General features: G+C 46.0%; 1 protein-coding gene across 2 annotated transcripts in view; it reads right to left on the reverse strand.

The window, feature by feature from the left end:
* Positions 1-814: 814 nt before the first annotated feature.
* Positions 815-13,110, reverse strand: part of SORD (sorbitol dehydrogenase) — a 35,368-nt gene continuing 23,072 nt past the window's right edge. The window contains exons 5-9 of one of the 2 annotated variants that reach the window (XM_007081762.3): positions 11,166-11,284; positions 7,729-7,794; positions 6,522-6,697; positions 3,271-3,392; positions 815-2,371 (exon numbers count right to left, since the gene is read on the reverse strand). In XM_007081762.3, coding sequence (XP_007081824.1) covers positions 2,206-2,371; positions 3,271-3,392; positions 6,522-6,697; positions 7,729-7,794; positions 11,166-11,284 — 649 coding nt within the window. In that variant the 3' untranslated portion in view covers positions 815-2,205. The remainder of the gene's footprint in view (positions 2,372-3,270; positions 3,393-6,521; positions 6,698-7,728; positions 7,795-11,165; positions 11,285-13,110) is intronic. The other variant, XM_042988972.1, reaches the window with a different exon arrangement.

Raw genomic sequence — 13,110 nt, forward strand, 5'->3', positions numbered from 1 at the left:
CAACAAGGCCGCAGAGGTGAGGGAGCCAGGCACAGCTCAGTAATACCAGCTTGGGCCCTCTCACCACCCAGAGGACTCACTGAGTGGGCAGCCCACCCACAGCCCCTCCTCTCCTATCACCCTCGCTGCCCCTGCTTGGGAGCTGTGAAACTGTCTAGTGGCTTAAGAGCAGTGAGGGGATTTGGCAATGGGAAGTATTGTCTGAACGGCCACTTTCCATCAGGTCATTCACTTCATCACTGCCCTGGTGGCAGCAGCACGAAGTCCAGGCAACACACCAAGCAACGTTGGACTTAGAAGATCCAGCCCAATCACAATTGTGAGATAGGTCACCCATGCCTTTGTCCTTGGTAGCCCTACCTTCCCAGGGTCCCCTCTGTAGCTCCTAAGTCCTTCTCAGGTTCAGGGGTCTTTTCCCTCCAATAAACCACAATCAAAGGAAAAGTGGCTACTTGTGAATTTAGCAGTGAATCCACCTCCCTCAGGAGCATTTCTGTTGGAAGCCTTCCATCTAGAAGGGGAAGGCCTTCTCATTCCTCATTCAAGGAACTCTGGGCACCAGAGCTAGAAGGAGTTAAGAGGAGGCAGCTGGCAAGTCTGCCCCTGGAGCTAAGCGGAACACCGAGAAGAAAGTACAAGTGGGCTCTGTGGCTGCTGAGTGTGCACAGAAGTCTCAAGACTCGCCCCCTTCCTCCAGAGAGAACATGAGAGAGGAAAAGCAGTGGGTGACCTTGAGCAAATTCCTTGATGTCTCTATTTCCTTAGCTGTAAAATAATCTCACGTATCTGGCTTGCTGTGAGGATTAGAGATCATGAACATAAATTTCTAAGTTAATGAAATTATATTTGATGCAGAAAATGTGTCGCTTTCAAAAATCCTGGGTCCTTCCCTTTGTTAAATGGGTAGCCAGAGTCCATTCCTCCCTACAAAGGGGCACAAACGGGTGGCAGCAGTCAGGTACCACAAGCACAATTTATTACCCAAAGCAGTTTGAGGAATTCCAAGCAGCGATCATGGCCTGCCCCAGTCACAAGAAAGCCAGCACCTCTTCAAACTCACCCTCCACTCCCAGCTGAAGTGAAGGATTAAAAGGCTGCAACCCAAGTTAGGTCACAGCTACAATATCCTCATTCCTGACCAATAATCTCAAAGTCACAAATGGGCAAAAAGTGATTTGGACCCAAATCTTACCCAAGAAAACCCCATGATCAAAACAAGATCGGAGAGATCATTCAAACAGAAAGATACCAAGAGCTTTATTTAACAGGCTGTGAGGAGGAAGTCTTTCTGTTTATAACTACCAGAATTAAATGGAATTGTCCATCATCAGTGAATGTGAAAGGAATGCTAACCCTGTGGGGTGGGAAGACGGGTGCACTGGCCAGACACTTCGGGGGCAAATCCTGTGAGGACGCCTCCCCCGTTGTCTAGTGACAAAGGAGCCCTCAGGGACTGCCCCTGAAAGTAGACAGGTGGGGGTGGGGAGCGCTGGGAAGGTAGTTTAAGTCACAGAGAACTCTTAGGAATTCAAGAAAAGGTGATCTTTAAGCAATATTGAGAACTTGCCTGACTCTTTTTACATTTGGAGAATGCAAGCTGGTTGGACCTTATGAGGGATTTCAGCATTGTTTTGTTTTCTTGATAGATTTAAAAATTATCCTAGATGCAGGAAGGTCAGTCCCTTTAAAGTCTTTTATCATCAAACCAAATAGCACTTATGTCTAGAAACACTGTGCTCTAAATTATAAAACTGCTGAGAACGCTTCATCCCAGACCCTGAGCTGAGATTTTCATGAAAATCAATTTCTGGGCCAGTTAAGTCTTGATAAAGTTATCTCTTCATAACTCAGCTCCCATCCCCACCTGGCCAGTCGTAGTGGAACCAGGAACCCAATGGGCAGATTTCTTTCCTTACTCAACTCAGGCGCTCCAGGAAGAAGGGGAGTTCCCAGTACCTACACCAAACTCTGCTCTACTTGCTGAACTTTGCTCTGCATGAACAGGTCATTCCGGCTGCAAATTCCCCCAAACTGCCCCTACTTGTGTTTTTAAGGCACACCAATTCCTCCATGTAAGGCTTTCTGCTTATAATGAATTGTTTTCATTACTCAAAAGAAACTTCTGTATTCAAAGCCCATCCCTGCCTGGAGATACTGGGGGGTGGGGGGTGGGGCGGAAATGGTGAGGGCAGAGCCCAATTAATATTAGGGATTCTGGTCATTGGGGTCACACTTAAGCATGACTTTCAACCCCAATCCCTTTCTGGATGTTTCAAAGGCTTCCAGAGCTTTCTCCAGAGGAAACCTATGGGTGACTAAGGGCTTTACATTCACAGACTTGGATGCAAGCATTGAAATTGCCATCGGCCACCTGTAAAAAGATCACAAGTGTTACATTCAACCTGCAGGAGGAAAGAACTACGTCCCCAAACTACCAAGCACAAGATCAGCTTGGCCATTTTTATTTATAGCACTGTGGTCCTGGCGAGTCTATTCTACAGCCCAACGATGGTGGAAATGATCTTATGACTTGCAACTTGGGAATCCAGAGTCTGTTCCCAAATGCTTCCACCCCTCTGCAATGTCTGTCACAAAGCTTAGAATTCCTTTGGCATGAAGGCATAAGGCATATGGAGGCCACTGTGAAAAGGCAGATTAGCCTCAGAGAAGGAGCTCATGATAACCCAGCCACACACCTTTGCAGCTTGGCTTGGCAGAGTTCATCAGAAAAGAGCACTCTGCTGAAGGAATGGTCATAGACGGTCATAGATGGACGCTGGTAGGGAAGGTGGTCCTGGGAAAGTTCCCCAGATGGGGAGAGGGCAGAACCACAGAACATGAGGTGGGGTGAACTAAGACCCTCTCACTTCCCAGGGTGGGGCCCTGGGGCTCTGGGGTGGAAACCAAGGGGCTTGAGTTCTTGCTGTTCTGTTGTCCCCTTTCTCTCCTTCTTCCCTTTAAAAGAGGACAATGAAGACGTGGCCACTTGAGGAAATGGAAAAGAGAGGGCCTGGGTGATAAGGGGCAGACATCCAAGAAGAGCATGCTTCAAGATCCATCCCCCTCCTTGCCTCCTGCTGTCCATCCTTCCCTCCGCCATCTCTGCCCTCTTGTTTGATGCTCTGTCTTTGGATCCCTACCATGTTGCATGGCTGTCAGTGTGGTAAGGAAAAGCCCCTCATGACTAAACAAGAGAGGATCCTGTTTCCAGAGGCCACGCTCGGGTCTTGCTGGCCCTTCACTACCCTGGCTCACCCACAACATACTCACGTGTTGCAATATCGAAACACGCCCTTGATATCCACCTCCCGGGTGGCTGCGTGCACGAGGGGCACAGTGGTCATCTCAGAGCCCAGTCCTACGAGCACCAGGGTCCCACCAGAACGAGTGGCCTGAAGAGGAGATAAGACCAAGAAAACTCAGAAGATCAGAAAATGCAGACTTCTCGCACAAATAAATATCTGTTTGCATCAGGTGAGTACCCAGATGTTCCAGAGAATATGATGCTTTCTATACTGGTGAACTCTTCCATATGTTGACCATACTTAACAGAGCAGCAGAGTTATCTTCTGTGAAGATCCAGAGGAGGACCAGGTACACTGGGAGCACCCTCGGCTGTTTACAGCCTCCTAGGAAATAGCCAAGTTCTCCAGACCCCAGTGAGAAATCTCCCCTACCAACAGTTAACCTTCAGGCCCTGAGCATCTTTCAAAGCTTTACTAATTCAGTACCAGATGTTGGTTCAGATACATCCTCATCTCAGCACCTGCCCCTCCTCCAGAATGTCAACCCCATAAAAGACAGCACTTTGCTCAAACCTCTAAGGAAGCACCCTCTTGGTGATAAAACTACCCACCACATACAAACGGGGAGGGCCATTAGAATTCTCTGGCTTAAAGACTGCCTTACACACACAGGTTGGCTGGCATTTAGAAATATTTTTGTTCCAGAGACATTCATCCCAACAGTATCAGCCACAATAGGTTTTGTCTTCCTTAAACACCTATCTGCCTTATCAGTTTCCCTCCTTAGAATGGGCCAGAGAATGAAATTTCTCCTGACAATCTCCACTCATTCCACTGATTCCACATGAGTGTTGTGCCTCCACCAGAGATTTCTGGGGATCACTGTGGTCAGTATTGTGAGAGATGGAAAAATAGTTCATTTTCATTATAGTTGGGAGCAGCTAGCACTTACTGGGACCAGTCTAACCAGTGGAGCTGCAAAAAGCCACACATCACAGCCTATGGGGGGAAGGAAATGCCATGAAGAGAAGCCTGCAGAATGGAGGTGACTTTGGACTTTGCACTTTTGAGCTATGGGACCCTCTCAAGCAGCTTCCTCGTGTATATGATCAGGATGATGCCTCCCCAGTGGGGCTGTTAGGATAAAAATCACAGTTCTCGGCACTAGGATGGGCTCATCGTTCAGCATGTTTTCTGTTTTTATTGAAGCACAGGGTCACTTACAAACCACTGTGACTTATGAACACTGTCAGGAAAGGCGCTCTCACCACTGGAAAATGTTGCTGTTCCCACTGGAAAAGGTGGGGTGGGGTGGGAGGTGAGGTCAAAGTTGTGAGTGAGCCACAGAAAACTTTTTTGAGTGATAAATTGTTTAGAAAAACTGCTTCCCCATCAGTATTTCCTCTCTACCTAGTGAGAGGGAGGAATACTATCAAGCTGGCCATCCCAAGCTGCCAGGAGGCCAGCTATTTGCAGACCACAGGCAAAGGAATGCTTGGACTACCTGACTATTGTTTTGTGGGTGGGACCTCTGCACCAAGATGACATGAACTCTACCCTAAGCATTTGCCATGTTTCTTCCCAGACATTTTCTAGTCACAAACCTGCCAGGAAAGTGACTCTCAGGTGTGTCCATATAAGATGCCTCCACCTAACCTGCCTGTTGGTGGGGTGGCCTGCAGCACCCTATAGCATCTGTCATGCATAATGGCTCTATTCCCCACTCAGGAGAGGTACTGGCTTCAGGCCCAGCTGCCTCAGGTAGCCTAGCAACCGGGCCCCCACCGTCAACAGCTGGAGATAGATGCCAGCTGTTCCCAATGTTCTCCAGGCAGGGGAGAAAAAGAGAGTCTTGCATTATGAAGCCATGGCTTTTACTGCCTTCCTCTGGAGTGAGGGTCACTGACTGCCAACAACTTGAAGAGGGACACACCTTATTCATCAGAGCCCTCAAAGTGCCCAGCACAAAGCCGGAACGCAGCAGGAGCCCAAGACAAGTCACTGGTTGACTAATCACACACAGACCGAAAGGTTTCTCTTTGCCCCTTCCCACATGGCAACTGTCATCTCTGACAGTGGAGCAGAGGGTGGGCCGGCTCCAGCTGGAACTTAGGACAAAGAAAAAGTGGCACCTGTTCCTCCCCGCCCTCCCAACACTTCCTCAGCCCCTGATGCCATGGGTATTCAGGTAGGAAAATAGGTAGGCAGCTCTGCCATCCCCAGAATGTCTTGCAGGTGCAAAGTGCCCTTACGCATGACCCAGCTGTGACTCAGAAGGAAGGAGGAAGCTTGTACTGCCGCGAGGAAGCAATGTGGGACTCAGGGGTTTGTGTGCTCAGTGCTGGAGGCTGCTGCCACCACCCTCCTCAGCCCAGTCCCTCCCATGCCAGCATGGTTACCCACTGTCTCCTGGTCCCCTTCTTCCCTTTTCTCCTAAGCAGTGGACAGAGTAAGAAAAACTCAGGCACTGGGGCAGTGTGTTCAAGGCAAGTCACCAGGCCTCTTGTGGTAAAATGCAGGAAGTGGTAACTAATCTTCACGGCTACTGGGCAGATCTGGCATCACATTTATAAAGTACCCAGCAGAAGACGCAGCACATGGTGAGGCTGAAGCCTAGAAGGTATTCTTTCTCCCCTCTTTTCCTCATACTTGGTATCAATGCCATTCCCCATCCCCATTCCGCCAACTTCCCATAAACTACTGGGGGGTTGCCGAGGTGCAAATCAGGTGTTGGCAGCTACCTGTTGCCAGGTCTGGGACAGAAGAGTAGTGGCCAACTGTGACCCTAAAAATCACCACACCTTTGTGACTAACTAAATGAATGCCTCTCACTTTGTATCAATGACTCAAAGACTGCAGTTTTCCTCAATTAAAGAAGATAGGGATTTCCCACACACAACTAAGGCATGGTTCCCTCTTCCTTCTGTTATCTTTTTACCAATAGCACTGCTTTTATGACCATAGATATGATCATGATAGCAACCCCATTTTAAAGGGGTGTGTCTCTTAACATTTTTCAAGGCCCATATATGCCTGTTACCTTGTTTAGACTTTACACCTACCTAATAAGGGTACTAGACAAGTGAGATTAAAAAAAAGAAATAAGAAAAACCACCAGGGATACCTAGATTACCTAATTTTGCTTGTGTGTGTGTGTGGGGGGGGGGTCACATAACAAGGGTGGAGACACCTGTTCCTAGCACTCCTTACTGCTACCTACCCTGCACTGATTTCCCAGAGCTGCCCACCAGCTTCAGCGACCCACATCCTACTCACATAGATGCCCGCCTGGATGGACAGCTCCACCCCCGAGCACTCGATGGTAACTTCTGGCTTGCACCCCAGCAGATCTTCCACTTTACTGGCAATTTCTTTAGGGCTCTCCTTGGATATCTGGAGGACGAAATCAGCCCCAACTTCCTTGGCTTTAGACAACCGAGTGGCAGACAGATCTAAAGTTGAACAAAAGTTTCTTTCAAACTGAGAACTGGATGGCAGATTGGAGAGAAAATGAAGATGGAGGTGTAGGTTTTAGTGGTAATAAAACTCTGGTGTAGTGGGTGGTGTCACTGAGCCCAAACACTTACTCTCTACACCTTCACACTCTTCCATACACACCACACAGCTGCACACACACACACACACACACACACACACACACACACTCCCTTTCCCTTCCCCCATCCCTCTCACTCAGATCTCTTCTCAAATATCCACTGTTTTACATCCCCACACACCCCTATACACACCACACAGCTCTACATAGCTTCCCTCTCTCTCTCTCTGAAGGGTACCCGGTCCTCACATATACATTCAGATACCTTCTATACACTGATACCTTCTCCACACACAAAGCACTCACTCTCCTACATCCCTACTCCCCTTATATCCACATACTCCACACAATTCTATACACTCACCCACACCCACACTCTCATATACCTTACACACACACACACACACACACACACACACACATTCTCTCACTGATGCCTTCTCCACACACACACACACACACACACACACACACACGCCCTTCTATACCCTACATGCTTCCACACATACTGTCACAGATAAGCTCTCCTCACACATAAACACATCTCTCACCCATACCACACACTGCACACACAAACACCCTCCTATAAACATATCATAGATCCCACTAACTCCACCTCACACACACACAAGCACACCTTCTTTACCTCCTGGGTTTGGTCAAATGGACCAGGGGCTAAGCCTCTTCTTAGAACTGAGTGAGCAGTAGGGGCATCTGGGGTCCACACATAAAGAACCAGACCTTCTCCACAGCAGCCACCCTCTGCCCCTGGGTGGGCTTTTCAACAATTGAACCCGGGGGGAGAAAAGAGGAAGAGCCCCTTTAGAAACCCAGCACTCCAGGAAAGGAATAGTTCTCAAGCCCCTGGCCTAAACGGTAGGCCAGCTGTTTCCTCTTCAAGGAGATTGAAAAAGAAAACCTTCTTACCAGTCACCACCACTTGGGCTGCACCCATTGCCTTGGCCACGATCAAAGTGACCAGTCCAATTGGCCCTAAATAAAGCAGGAAATGAGAGATGTTTGTGAAATATTAAACATCAGCTCTCCCCCTTGTCCAGGCCATGGACAGGAACCATAGCTTGTGTGCACCTCTAACATCTACCCTGGTGCCTACCACATAGTGAGGCCTTAACAACTATCTGTTGAATGCATAAGTACATGAATATATGAAGAACTGTTCTGGACATGAAATTTGCTCCTACTGCTGAGTTCCATTTAATTCTCTCAATCTCAAAGCTAGAACTTTTCCGTTTACTCTGCTTGGGGAAAATGGCAAATTAGAAGAGGGCTCGAGAAAATATATTTGTTAAGAGAATAAAATGTCTCAGAAGGCCTGGATACACTGTCCTGTTCTCTCTCTGGCTCCTACCCTCTTAGAACCCATCACATCCCCCCAAGGAGAGACACATCCTTTACAGGTGTCCTCGGAGGACCACCTTGGCTTAAGTGACCTGGCTCCATGGGCTGACCCAGCTGCTCAGGCAGCTCTAGGATCAGGGACTTAAAAATCAGTCCAGAGACCACTTGCTTCCCACAGCATCTGCATGCTGGATGACACGGTTTTAGTACAAACCAGACCCACAAAATGAGACTGCAGATTCTTTGAGGATTTGCTGTTTGACACTGCCTTTGAAAATAATTTTGTGAGTTTCCTCCCAAAGTCAAAACACTGGAAGATACTTGAAATTACCAACAAAGAGGTGATTAGCTAAACAAACTACAATGGGGTATTACACAACTATTAAAAATTATGTCATAACTCGTTCATCCAGTGTGATGGAAAGATGTTCATAATATATCAATTTTTTTTTTAAAAGAGTGGGTAAAATAAGGCATGTTTACCATGATCTCATTTTTAAAAACTGAAAGATTCAGGGCACCTGGGTGGCTCAGTCAGTTAGACATCCAACTTCGGCTTAGGTTTGTGAGTTTGAGCCCCACATCGGGCTCTGTGCTGACAGCTCAAAGCCTGGAGCCCGCTTCAGATTCTATGTCTCCCTTTCTCTCTGCCCCTCTCCCACTCACACTGTCTCTCTCTCAAAAATAAATAAACATTAAAAAAAAATTAAAAACCTGAAAAATCCTACATCAAAATATTCACAGTGGTTCTCTTTCAGGATGATAGGTGATGGGGCTATGGGTGAATTTCTGCGTGTATACACATGTGGTATGCATGACTTCTTTTTCTATGTCAAAAAGGAATTACTTATGCAAATTAAATATATATATATAAACACACACACACACACACACATACACACACACACACACACACACACACACATGTATGTCACTTGTGGGGCTCCTGGGTGGCTTAGTCAGTTAAGCATTCAACTCTTGATTTCAGCTCAGGTCGTGACCTCACAGTTGTGAGACTGAGCCCCTGCATTGAGCTCTGTACTGACAGCATGGAGCCTACTTGGGATTCTCTTCCTCCCCCCTCTCTCTTTCTCGCTCATAAAAATAAATTTAAAAAAAATAAAAAGCTTCTGCACAGCAAAGAAAACCATCAACAAAATGAAAAAGGCAACCTATCAAGTAAGGGAAAACATTTGCAAATCATATATCTGATAAGGGGTTAATATCCAAAATATATAAAGAACTCATACAATCAATAGTAAAAAGCCAAGCGATCTGATTTTAAAATGGGCAGAGGATCTAAAGACATTTTCTTCATATATATATATATATATATATATATATATATATATATATATATCCAAAGTGGGCCTTGAACTTAGAACCCTGAGATCAAGAGTTGCATGTTCTACTGAGTGAGCCAGCCAGGCACCCCTAAACAGACATTTTCCCAAAGAAGACATACAGGTGGCCAACAGGTACATGGAAAGGTGCATAGCATCACTCATCATTAGGGAAATGCAAATCAAGACCACAATGAGATATCACCTCACACCTGTCAGAATGGCTACTATTAAAAAGACATGAAAAAAAAATAAAAATAAAAAGACATGAAATAACAAGTGTTGGCAAGGATATGGAGAAAAGGGAACTCTCGTGCACTGTTAGTGGGAATGTAAATTGATATGGGCACTGTGGAAAACAGTATGGAGTTTCCTCACAAAATTAAAAATAGAACTACCAGATGATCCAGTAAGTCCACTTCTCGGTATTTAATGAAAAACACTAACTCAAAAAGATATCTGTACCCCATGTTCATTGCACCATTATTTACAACAGCCAAGATATGGAAACAACCTAAGTGTCCATCAACAGATGCATATACAAAGAAAATGTGGTTTATATGTACACAGTGGAATATTATTCAGCTGTAAAAAAGAAATCTTGCCATTTGTGACAACATGGATGGACTTTGAGGGCATTATGCTGAGTGAAATAAATCAGACAAAGACAAATACTGTATGATCTCACTTATATGTGGAATCCAAACAAAAACAAAATGAAACAACAAAACTCACAAGTAACAGTACAAAATGGTTTCCAGAGGGGGCGTGGTGAGAGGTGAGTGAAATGAGTGAAGAGGGTCAAAAGGTACAAACCTCCAGTTGTAAAGTAAATAAGTCATGGGGATATAACATACAGCATGATGATTATAGTCAATAATACTATATTGCATATTTGACAGTTGCTAAAAGAGTAGATCTTAAAAGTTCTCATCACAAAAAAATTTTGTAACTATGTATAGTGACAGGTGTTAACTGGACTTATGGTGCTGATCATTTGGTAATACGTGCAAATATCAAATCATCACGTTGTGTACCTGAAACTAAGGTAATGTTATATGTCAATTATACCTAAAAGGGTGTGTGAGGAACACCAAATCACACCCACAAGGAGTATGAGCATGTTGTCTGTGTCACTAGCATTAGACACCTAGAATGGTTCAGTCTGAGGCTGCTAGGGTTTTGTTTGGGTGGCTGGAAGCAGGGGAGGAGAGAACGCAGCCAGCTGCAACCCCAATGCAAGCCGAGTGCTGGCTCATGGTGGACTGGACTCCATTCCTTCCACTGGCCATGAGCAGGACCCACCTCATTCCTGGATGGACCAGGAGACCACTTCTCTGGCATGACTTAAGTTCAGAAAGTCACCTTTCCCTTAACTACCAAAAATATTCCCTGTCAAGTTAAAAAAATCATCCCAAATTACATTCTTTAAATGAACAAAAACAGATATATTGCCTAGGAAATAACACGAAAGACTATTATGTCTGCAGATAGTTTATTTAGCAAAGTGCTGGTCACTGAGGGAATGGGACACCGTAATCCTCTTCCACCCAGAAAGATTCTAGGACCAATTCCAGCCATTGGTGGGGGAATGAGACGGGCAGAGGGATCTCCACATTACCCTTTAAGGAACTCATAATCACGGTATCATCTGTTTCTTACCAGCTCCACACACAAAGACCTTGTTCCCCAGGGTGATTCCAGCTCGCCGGCAGGCATGGATCCCCACAGACAGTGGCTCAATCAGGGCCCCTTCCTCGAAGGTGACATTGTCAGGAAGCCTAGGGTGTCATTCAACACACTCAGTTAATCCCTCTCTGGGTAACAACAATAGCTAATATTTATTGAGCATTTGCTTATGTGCCTAGCAACATGCTAAGCAATTTACATATATTCATTCACACAAACTTTGGAAGAGTTCTAGTGTAGGCACTAATATTCTCATTTTACAGACAAAGAAACAGAGCCTTGGAGAATTAAATGACTTGTGCCAAAGGTTCAAAACTAGTGAGAGGCTCAAAGGGTTTGAAATGGAAACCAGATAGGTCTGATTCCAGAATCCATGCCATGCTGCCCTGCTCTGAAAATGGTTTTTTTTTGGACAAATCACTTCAGTGAATGTGCACACATTATGTTTTCTTCAACATGTTACCCAAGACGAGATATGTTGTGATTACCATTAATAAATGAGAAGTTCATTTAATAAGAGGTTAATATGACCACACTCCAGCATCTCATCTGCTTCTCAAACCTATGTATATAGCCTTTCTGGTTTCACTTCAGCAAACAATCCCAACTATCAGCAGCTTTGCCAAACAGTGATTTAGAAGCTGATGTCACTCTTGTTTGCTGCCCTCCCCCCGAATTGTATGTTCCAGAAGAACCACATCTGATGGCAGCAGCTGCCTGGCTGCCCCTGGACTGGTTGTAAAGGGAAAAGGGCCTCTCTTCCAGGCAGTTGATTAAATGCTGTGTCACCTTCACCACGGGGTTCTTGGTTTTCACTTCCCAGTCCACTGGCATCCTGACCCTATTAACAACCCCGATGATGATGACAGCAAACATTTGCATAAGGCTTTACAGATTAGAGGGCTTTTTCATCCATTATCTCATTTGATCCTCACCATGACCTTGTCAGGCAGGAAGGACAGGCTTTATTTTTACCTTCATTCTACAGAAGAGGAAACTGAAGCTCAATGACACTCAGAGACTTGCCCAAGGTTACAAGGCTAATGAGTGGAAAAGCAAGACCTGAACTCAGGTCTCTGGTTCCACATCCTGCCTGCCCCATATCAGCCGCCTGCTAGTACCAGCAGCAATGTGGTTCACATCTCATTTCTGCTAATTCCTCACTGTCCAGTATTTTTATTCAGGGCCCCCAAACCTCCACATGCTAGAACATGAAAATCCTCAAGTTCCAAAAAGGAAGGTGTCAGCCAAACCATGTGCTTGTTCCCATGACCTGTCACACTATTCCACAGAATAAGTAATGAGGCTTACAGTCGGCCTCTGCCTGCTGCCCCCCACCATTTCCTCCTCCCTCCCCTCTGCGTCTCTCACATTGTCAACCCTACTTCAATCTTCTCTCCTGCTCGGATTGCCACCATCACCCCTTCCCACCCAATGTGACCCATCAATTCTATAAAAGAGATAAAGGTTTGAAGTGAAATAATGAAGACTCCCAAACTCTCCCAAGGAATCACCAACCATACTGCCTCAGACATGCCTGCCCCTTGACATCTGGGACTTCCCCCAAAGCTTGTGTGGGCTCTGAGCTGAGGGTGGTCTTTGGTCAGGAATGGTGTGCCGCTCTTAACCTTCACTCTGATTTCCCCTTAGCAGAACACCCAGGAAAATGGGATTGAGGATGGTGATGATAGAGGATTATTATGGTGAGACTGTTCTACTCATTAGGCAGGTGCTGCCTTAATCACCTAGACAGCCACACTAGCCACACGGGGAGGGCAGCCTGGCATGTAGGCAGAAGCACCAGGAAGAGTCCTGGGCCCAGCGCCTTTGCCACTGACCTTTGGAGAGTCTCTGGGTCCTCCTCTATGCTCCCACTAACCTGACCTTGTTCAGTGGGAGGGAAGGGGGATGGGAACAC

This window comes from Panthera tigris, chromosome B3, assembly GCF_018350195.1.
Source record: "Panthera tigris isolate Pti1 chromosome B3, P.tigris_Pti1_mat1.1, whole genome shotgun sequence".
Classification (NCBI taxonomy): Eukaryota; Metazoa; Chordata; class Mammalia; order Carnivora; family Felidae; genus Panthera; species Panthera tigris.